Source organism: Crocodylus siamensis, chromosome 15 (assembly GCF_052110815.1).
Source record: "Crocodylus siamensis isolate JL-2025a chromosome 15, ASM5211081v1, whole genome shotgun sequence".
NCBI classification, from domain to species: Eukaryota; Metazoa; Chordata; order Crocodylia; family Crocodylidae; genus Crocodylus; species Crocodylus siamensis.
This window is the reverse complement of record NC_143409.1, coordinates 54,685,842-54,695,124: the sequence shown is the minus strand read 5'-3', so window position 1 is coordinate 54,695,124 and position 9,283 is coordinate 54,685,842. Positions and strand designations below refer to the sequence as shown.

Sequence of the window (9,283 nt, the reverse complement as noted above, 5' to 3'; positions counted from 1 at the left end):
ACCCAACCAGGGAGACGAGCTAGACTGGGAATTGTCAGGTCAGCTCGCGGAGGTAGTCAGGTCAAAGGACGTGGTCATCACGGGTGACCTAAACTATCCGGACATTTGCTGGGAAGAGCAGTCAGCCAGGTCTGACCGCTCACGTAGGTTCCTAGCTGAGATACAGGACCTCCATCTAACCCAGGAGGTGCACACCCCACCAGGGGAGACACCTTGTTGGACCTGGTCCTGGCCACAGGCGACGACCTGGTGGGGGGTCTGTGGGTGCTCAGCCACCTGGGCGACAGCGACCATCGCCTGCTGGGATTCACCATCCAGCGCAAGGTGGCGAAGGCCTGCAGCAAGGCAGCAGCCCTGGACTTCAGGAGGGTGGATTTCACTGAGATAAGGAGACTAGTCGAGGAGGCACTGAGGTCCCAGAGGGGGGGGGAGTTGGGAGTCCAAGAGGAGTGGTCGTTCCTGAAGGAGACGATCCTCCAAGCCTGTCCAGACATGGGGGGTGAGCCCAGGGGGAAGGCACCAAAGGTGACTTGAAGTGAGGCCTGTGGATCACAGCAGGATTGGTGGCAGCCCCGAGGTCAGCCTCTGTCAGAGCTTCACTCCCATTTGAGTCCTGATTGCAACTCCCACCATCAAAAGGCATGTGGCAGCCACGGGCTGAGGAAACACCAGCTGCAGGTAGGAGCGCGTGGGGGAGCCTGACCTTGCTACACGGGGGTGTGAACCCGCACGGCTTCAGAAACAGCCCCAGGGACATGAAGCTCTGAAAAGAGAGGGCTCAACACATCGCAGGAACCTCTGAGACAATTTATTGGTCAGAAACACCATCGCCCCCCAGCAGGACAGAAAGCTGCTCCTTTCCAGTCCCCGGGAGTGATCCAGAGCAGTAGCAGGAGCAATTAAATAGCACAAGCTCCAGCACATGTTTCAAGGCACCTGATTCAACCCCAACCTGCTTCTGTCCAACAGCCCCATGGGACACCCAGGGACCCCAGGCCAGATCTCAATTGTAACAAGGTGGCTACCAGCTCAGAGACCCCCCCGGGACCACCCTGGCCCAAGGGTAGAGCACGTGTCCCCTGGGTATCACTGGGCTCCTCCATCCTCTCCTTTCCTAACATCATGTTTCCACCGCTCAGGCTGAGGGTGATACTGGTCCTTTCCAGGGCATATTAGTTTAAATTGGGGCCCCGCGGGAGTCTCAATCCAAAGGGCTGTGACAACTGCTGGAAACGGCCTTGTTACAGCTCCCCGTGTCTCAGATCAGAGTCCCCTGAAGGTGCCCCCAAAAGCAGTAGCATTTCTGAGTGCAGATGTGGTGCAGGCTTCGGCAGAGAAAGGGTTAATTCTGAGGAGTCAGCCCCAGGGTCCAGGTGAGGCTGGAGGGAAGGGAGAAGAGCTCCAGATACAGGGACGGGCGCCAGGAGAGCGGGGCTGGAGACTCACGCTGGGCAACGCCGGCCCCGACGCTGCAGGATCTAACTGAGGAGCCCTGCGGGGAGAGAGGGGAGACGTCAGCACGGGGCAGGGACTAGCGGCCCTGGGGAAGGGCCACGGGGGGGTCTGACAGGGGCCAGGGCCTCTCTAGAGGCTGGTCTGGAGCCCCCGGGTGGGGGGATGCTTTTGTAGGGCCCAGGATGCTCTGACCCTGGGAGTAGCTCTAGGTGTGGCCTGAATGGCAGTAATGAGGGCGATGCAGACTCCTCCTCTTCCTCACTGCAAATGCTCCATGCTCCAGCTCCCACCCATGCTGGGCTGGGCAAGTGCTGGGGTGAAAGGGCAGGGGCACCCGCTCCATGGGCCCCCTGTGCAGCCTGTGGTCCCTGAGGGGGCGGGGGGCTTCATAGGGGTGGACTGAGATGGAAATTACCTGTTGGCTGGGGAACGGGGCGGCCTGGAAAACAAGGAGAAACATGGTGAGAGTCTCACCAGAGGCAGCCCCTCGGAGAGACCAGAGATCCTGCCCTAGCCCGGAGGTGCGGGGCAGACCCCATTAGGGACCCCTCATCTCCCATTAAAAACCCAAATCACGGTCTCACCCAGACAGGGCTGGATAGAGGGGTTCCCTGTGTGCACGTGTAGGTATTTCCCTGATCTGGATTCACTACTCTGTGCTTCGGTCTCTATTTCCAGAGAGTATTCAGTGAGGATGAATTCAACCAGGGTCACGCTTGTGTGAGCCACAGTCTCAGCTGGGAAGCTGCGTTTGTATTTTCATCCTGACCGAGGACAGGCAGGGAGACACGGGCAGAATCGAGTGCCAGGAACAGCCCTAGACCAGACCATGGCTGTGCACATTTTGGAGGAGCCCGCGCTGTGTTTTTTTTATGCCAAAAGCAGCAATTGAAAATGTAGGGAAGAAGGAGGTGGCGAGGGGTGTCAGCAATAAGGAAACGGATTCTGATAAGCACGGGTGCAAGAGAAGATATACTATCCTTTCATACCACAGACACTCTTCCTCCAAAAAGAAAAAACCTCCACCTGGTGGAAATCACAGTGAGCATTATATGTGAGAAATACGGCAGTAGCAGCACCCGCTAGTTCCCAGGTAGGTGTGAAAGCTGCCTGGGCCTCGCAGGGAGCAGAGCCGGGGGCAGCGCTTTCTCCTTTCTGCTGCTGCTCCTCATCTCCTGCCTCCAGGAAAGGGCTGTTATTCTCCCCTCTGCCGTTCCCAGTGTGGGGGGACGTTTTCTCCCTGGGTCTGGTGTAGGCGAGACAATCCTGCTCCTGTCCCACACCCCTCCCCGACTGTCTGGGCTAAGGGGGAGACCGGGACCCCTGGCACCTGCAGCCTCTCACACCTGCAGGGCTGAGGATCTGCATTATATTGCACTGAACAAACCCAGTCGGACCCCCCAGCTGCCAAAGTTTCCTTTGCTGGAGCAACACGGTCAGAGCCCAGGGAAGCTGAAATGAAGGTCTGCTGGGACAATACGTTTTGCCAGGGGAAAACCTTGGTCTGCGCCAGCAGACGAGCAACAGGACAGAGGAGGGAGGTTTGGGGCAGAAAGCCCCCGATACCTCAGCCCCATGAAGTCCCACAGTGGGGTACACCCAGGGGCCCCCACCCCCTAGGGACTGGCACCTCCGAGCCCAGGGTCACTGCCTTGAAGCAGAGCAGAGGAAATGCCCAGAGTCAAGGCAGGGGCAGCTCTGCCCACCCATGGCCCCTGCTCGGCCCTGCCCCTCAGAGGCGGGAGGGACAGTGGGATCCAGCCCCAGCCCCAGGAGGGGAGACACTGGCAGGCCCCTAACCAAGTCCAGGGCAGCTCGTGCTGGGGTGTGACAGGGAGCGGAGCCAGCAGACAGACCTACAGGCCGAGCATTTTGCCCCACGATGCCTTGGCTCCAGCATCCCAGCCGGGCCCCACTCACCTTTCTTGTTCCTCAGGTAGACGAGGAGTCCCAGCGCCAGGAAGATCAGCCCCAGCACAAAGCCCCCGACCCCCGTCAGCATCTTGCTCCTGCCCGAGTCTGACTGCGCCTCTGTGGAGACAGGGGCCGGAGGTGAAGGGCTCAGTCCGGGCTCCCACCCCCTGCTCACACCCCTGCCCCTGTGGCAAAGGGGCCTGACCCTGGACAGCCCGTGTGGGGCTGCACAAAGGGAGACCCCTCCCCTCCAAGACCTCAGGGGCTGCCCCGGGCTCCCCGTTCCTCACCCCAGAGCACGGCGACGGGGCCCGGCAGGCTGCTGTGCTCCACCTGGCAGGTGTAGACGTCCCCGCTCCGGGGGGTCATTTCCAGCATCACCAGGATCTGGAAGGTCCAGTCTCCGTTCTGCATCAGCTCCGTGGACACCACTCCGGCCGTCTGCTCCTGCCCGTTCCTCAGCCATTTCACCTCGATCCCGCCGGGGTAAAACCCCGTCACGGAGCAAATCAGTGTGTCCGGGTGGGCCTGGGCCCCTGATTTTGTTGGGGAGACTTTCACCTTGGGCTTCACTGAGAGGGAAAGAGATGGAGAGAATGAGCTGCGAGAAAGAAGGAGTCCTCCATCAGGGAACGTTTTCTCCCCCAACCCCTGCCTGCCTCAGTTTCTCTCACCCCTCAGCCTTGAGTTTATTTAAATCTTTACTTTGGTGCCACTATAAAACTGCTGTGTTTTCTCACATGCAGCACACATGCTTTTCCCCAAGAACAGCTAACTGGGCTTTGCAATTGAATCTTAACTGAGGAATACGGTAAGAGCAGTTTCCGAGCAAATGTGTAAATCAAATGTGCAGGGACTTTCAAGAAGCAGAGCAAGTGGGAGCCTCCCTGCTGCTACTTGCTTACTTATGGTAACGAAATTTTTTTTCCCCCCGATGCATGTTGTTGCTGCTGCCTTCTCTGCTGCATGTTGCATTCAAGGCAGTATGATATTTTTATAATTAAAGCTAAACTTTCATTGCAGTTTCTTTTTTTTTAGTTGCACATGACCTGAATCCAGAAGGGTCTCTCAAAGGCTCTGGATTCCCTTTTTCATTCAAGATCTCAGGGGGAGACCTCTCCATTTTGGAGGCCCAGCTCTATGGCTGCAGCACCAAGTGTCCTGTCCTGGGTTAATGGCTTCCAGCTGTGGACAGCCAGGGGCTTTGCTTGGGAGTGGCAGTGAGTGGCAAAGATATCCCAGGTTTGGGACCTGTCCCTGTCCCCAGGAGACCGCTTCATGCGTTTCATAAGCAGGGGTTTGGGTTTTCCATTTGCTGCAGAAAAATGTGGATGTTGTCCATTAAAGAGAAAAGGCGGTCAGGTAGAGGTGCAGGCTCACATGCGAGTCCTCCGGTCTCCTACTCCTCACCCTGCTGGTGGCACGGCCTTACTCCATGGTGGCACGGCTGGCGGGGAGGTGTTGGTGGCAGCAGCAGCAGTGAGTCTTGCCACCCTGCTCCACCCTCCTGTGCCAGGTGCCACCAGCTGAGCCACAAAGGCAGCTCTTGCCTGGTGGTGGTCCAGCCAAGCTATAGCCTCATGCCCCACTGAGGGCACACAAATGTGGAGGGGCATGCCCCCTGCTTACATGCCACCCCAACTCATCACTCATGCTGTTGCCTATGGTTGGGCACCTACCCTGCCCCATACAACCGCCCTTCCCAATATACAGAGGGGCTGCGGCCTCGGGGAGGGGGAAGTGGATTGAAAGTGGGGCAACAGCAGGAGTGAGGTGCGTGGGGGGTTGCCTGGAATAAGAGGAACTGGCAGGGGTGTGGGGCTGTGGGTCAGGAGTGTGGGGCACCAGTGGGCATGAGGGACTGTGGTTCAAGAGTGAGGGGCACTGGTGAGGATGCAGGGGTGCAGGTCAGGAGTGAGGTATACCAGCATGGCTGGGGGGGCTGTGGCTTGGTAGTGATCGGCACCACCATTTCAGGGCTGCTCAGTAGCACAAAGCAGCACGGGCAGGTGGGGAGGGGGCAGCTGCGCCTGGCCCCACATCCTGGTGATTGAAGTGGGCAGGGGAAGCTCTGATTTTCCAGGATCAATGACCACAATCAAATACCAAAATACAGAGGTATTTGGATTGTATTTTATTGTAATGACTGAGGCACTGGCTGGTTTCCAAATAGGTTTAAAACTAAATATCTCAATAAACCTTGTGTGCAGCTGACAGCTCTATATACAGTGGAGTTCCGTTTTAGTCATGGAAAAATGTGTATTTGGGGCTTTTTAATCACAGAATTTGGGATTTTTAAACACAGGACACCAGGATCCCTGCTCATCAGGATGAGATTCCTGTTACCCCTGAATGCAGTGACTTGCCCCACACCAAGAGCAGGAAGCTTGTCTTCTAGGAGAGGAGCGAGACCCTTCTGGGTTTCTGCCCTGCTGGAAATGGGGCGTTCCCCGGGACCTGGGCAGGCAAAGCTGTCTGGGCCCCAGGAAACCCCCAGCTGTGGTGCCCCCTCCCACAGCAGGGACCTGCCCCCACCCCGGGGAAAGGCTCCACAGGGCTGAGCTCCCTGGGTCCTGCCTGTGGCCAAGTGCCCCTGCCTGGACCCCCCTGAAGGGCCTTGGGCAAAGCTCTCTGCAGTGACTGGTGTCTGATCTCAGTCCCTGGTGGGTGCCGCGCAGCCTGCCCCCGGGCCCCGGGCCCAGCGCCCCTCACCAGCCACAGCAGTGCTGGGGGTGGAGAAGGGCCGAGCCCCCCGAGCCCACAGCTCCCATTGCTGCACCGCAGGCAGTGCCTGGGCTCCTGTCCGTCCTGACCATGGGCGACCCCTGCGCCCCTCCCCTCCCCCAGCCCTGGGGGGCTGATGCTCCTGGGGCACTTCTGCAACCCCGGTGTGACCGAACTGCCCCAGCTGCCCCCTGCCCCAGGAGTGTCCCTGCAGCTGCCCCATGGTCGTGCCCCCGCAGGGTGACAGTGTGACCCCCAAGTACCACTGCACCCCACCTGCCCCCCCGGGATCTGCACTCCCACCTCCTCGTGTGCCCCACCATGTGATTTCTTTCCCCTCCCAGTCACACCTGCCCCTTGCTCTGCCCGCGGCCCTGGCGCAGCGCTGCCCCTGCCCTGTCGGCGTGGGAGGGGCTGTGGGGGGGCAGCTGCAGCTCCTGGCCTGCACCCGGGGAAGGCGCCCGACCCCCGTGACACCGCGCTGCGCCCAGCCCCACGGGCCTGCTCGGGCGGGGGTCAGACCCCGCCGGGCGCGCGGTGATGACGTCCCAGCGCCCGCAGGGGGCGGGGCTGTGGGCGAGCACCCCCGGGCCTGGCCCCGCCCCCCCACTGCCGGCCCCGCCCCCGCCTCTGCCCCCAGCGACGGCCCCAGACCCGGGACTCACCGCTGCGGCCGATCACGTGGCCTTGCTCAAACACCCCGTAGTTGTACCGGCAGAACTTTGTGCGTGTTGATGTCCACTAGTTGTGCGGCCCGTCTCGCCCCGTCCTCCAGCACCGCCTTCTGGCTGTTCCAGTACTTGGCGCTCAGGCTCCCCCAGCTCCGTGTCCGCCACGTACACGCCCACGTCGCTGTCGAAGTGAACGAACTGCTGCTGGTTCCAGATGTACCTGTACAGATACCTCACGCGCTGGGAGCCGTTGGTGTAGAGACAGTCATGCTTGCCCTGGTAGAGGAAGTGCTCTGGGGGGGGGGGACAGCGCGAGGCGGGTCAGGGCCCCCCACCGCAGACCCCGGGGGCAGAGTGCCCGGGCAGTCACTGCTCTGGGACCGCACCCCCCCCCCCCCCGCCATCTGCCCCCCTCCCGCCCGACCCCCCCCGGGCTGCCCGGCTGCCCCCCCACCCTGCCCCCCCCAGTGACCCCCACCTCAGACCACTGCCCGTGCAGCACCCGGTGTCCATCGGGGGTGTCACTGCCCCCAGCACTGCCCCGGCCGTGCACTGCGGGTCCCCCCGCACCCCCCCGACACCCCTGCCCCAGCCCCGGGGATCATTTCCCCGCGCAGAAAAGCCCCGAGCTGCGCGGCTCCAGGCCCTGCCGGCCCCCCCGCGCCCTGCTCACCGGGGGGCTCCGTGCAATGGGCCACGCGGGTCCCCAGCACCGCCAGTGTCGCCAGCACAGCCCCCGCCCAGCGGCCCCCGGCCCCCGGCGTCCCAGCGGTCCCCATCGCGGCGCAGGGCAGAGCTGCCACCCCTCGATGTCCGACAGTGAGACGTGCTCTGCCCCGCTCCGAGCAGCAGCCCCGCGACGCTGCCCCACCCCGGGGACAGCCCCTCGCCACCCCGGGGACCAGTCAGCATCGGGGCGGAGCGGCGTCATCTGTCGCCGGGTGCAGCCGGGCTCAGGGGCCCCGCGCCACACTTGTCCCTGCTGCAGCAGAGTGGGTGCCTGCCCCCGCACCGCCCTGCCCCGGGGCAGCTGGAGGGTGCTGGAGGGAGGGGAGCCCAGGGCCACGTCCACAGAGGGGCACGTTTTGCTCCCGGGGACCCACCCCAGGGGGAAGCCCCGTCTCCAGGGCTCAGCCACCCCCGGGCTCCCTCAGCTCATCTCCCAGACGGTTCCCAAACCCTGACTTCTCCCCTCCCCTCTGCATTTCCCCCCACACCCTGTGCCCCGGGCAGGGCCCTTCCCCCCACGGCACAGGGGGGAGCTGAGCCCCAGAGCCGGGCAGTGCTGCGCAGTGCGGTACACGGGGCATCTGGGGCAAGGTCAGGACCTGCACACCCGAGTCCAGGCAACCTTCAGGACTGTGCCCCCCTCTGCTCCCCCTGCCCCTCTGCCCAGCCTCCTGTGACCACCCAGCCCCGCAGACAGAGGTGCACCTGGGTGCTGAGGGCGGGCAGGATGGGTGCGCGCTGAGGAGTCCCAACCCCCCTGTGCACAGAGGGACTAGAGAGGGGTGCAGGGCTGCAGGGCTTTGGTCCCTGGGACCCGATCCATGGGACTGGTGAAAGGCAGGGCCCCGAGTCCCATCTCCCCCGAGCCCCATGCATGGCACCTGCTGTCTGGGGGAGTTTGTCCATCTCCTCTGGGCTGCTGCTCCCCCTGCCATCGCTTCATCAGCACAAGGATTTTCTCCCATGAGCGGATCCCCCCCAGCCCCCTCCTCTCTGCCCAGGGCAGCGTTGCATGTGCCCCCACCGCCCTGCTCTCGCTGTAGCTGCCTGAGCTTGTGTCCAGGGCAAGTGCCCCCAAGAGAGGAGCTGGCCAGAGAATGGGGCTTCCTCTGGGCCTGGCCCTGTGCACCCAGCCGGCCATGCAGAGCACCTGGGGGGTCAAAGCCACCTGCAGTACAGGGTCTTGGACACCTGGACCAATGGCTGGAGCAGGAGTGGGAGAGGGGAAGTGGAGCCCCTCACTCCACATGCTGAGCCTGTGCTCCCACCAGCAGCTGGTGAGGGGGCTGGCGAGGGGCCTCTTGGGGAGCATGGCACTGCGGGGGGAGGCCGGGGCCCCGACAGCCCAGGGCTTTGGGGAAGGAGATGAGGTTTTTGTACTTCCCAACCTCCGTGGGGTGGAGGCAGACACCCCGCTCCCCCAGCGGGACACTCACTTGCAGGAGACAGGAGGAGCAAGGGCGTCTGCAGGGACGTCCCGGGGCCACATCCAGCTGAGCAGGACCTGGCGTGACCCGGCCCCAGGATTTTCCAGTCCCTGCCCAGGACTCGGCCACCCCTGGGGGCTCAGCTGGGGATATTCCTCCTGGGAGTCACCACGGCACCCTGTGCACCCGCAGGCTTTGGTTTCTATCTCCACTCCTGGGGGGGCATTGGGGTTTTTGCATCCAAACAGGAAAGTAAGTGAACATGGGCTCGTGACTCGGTGCTGAGAAGGGAGGTGCTTCCCTGGGCTATAGCGGGGTGGTGGGGAGGGGGCAGCGTTGGCAGGTTCAGGTCTGGAGGAGGAG

General features: G+C 62.4%; 1 protein-coding gene across 1 annotated transcript; it reads right to left on the bottom strand.

The window, feature by feature from the left end:
- Window positions 1–793: 793 nt before the first annotated feature.
- Window positions 794–7,684, bottom strand: LOC149852942 (DLA class II histocompatibility antigen, DR-1 beta chain-like). Its single transcript, XM_090028487.1, is given in 8 exon segments — window positions 794–1,492; window positions 1,871–1,894; window positions 3,376–3,486; window positions 3,660–3,941; window positions 6,759–6,813; window positions 6,845–6,901; window positions 6,903–7,057; window positions 7,438–7,684. Coding segments are annotated over 8 exon segments (804 nt in total). The 5' UTR covers window positions 7,544–7,684; the 3' UTR covers window positions 794–1,478.
- Between the last annotated feature and the right edge of the window lie 1,599 nt (window positions 7,685–9,283).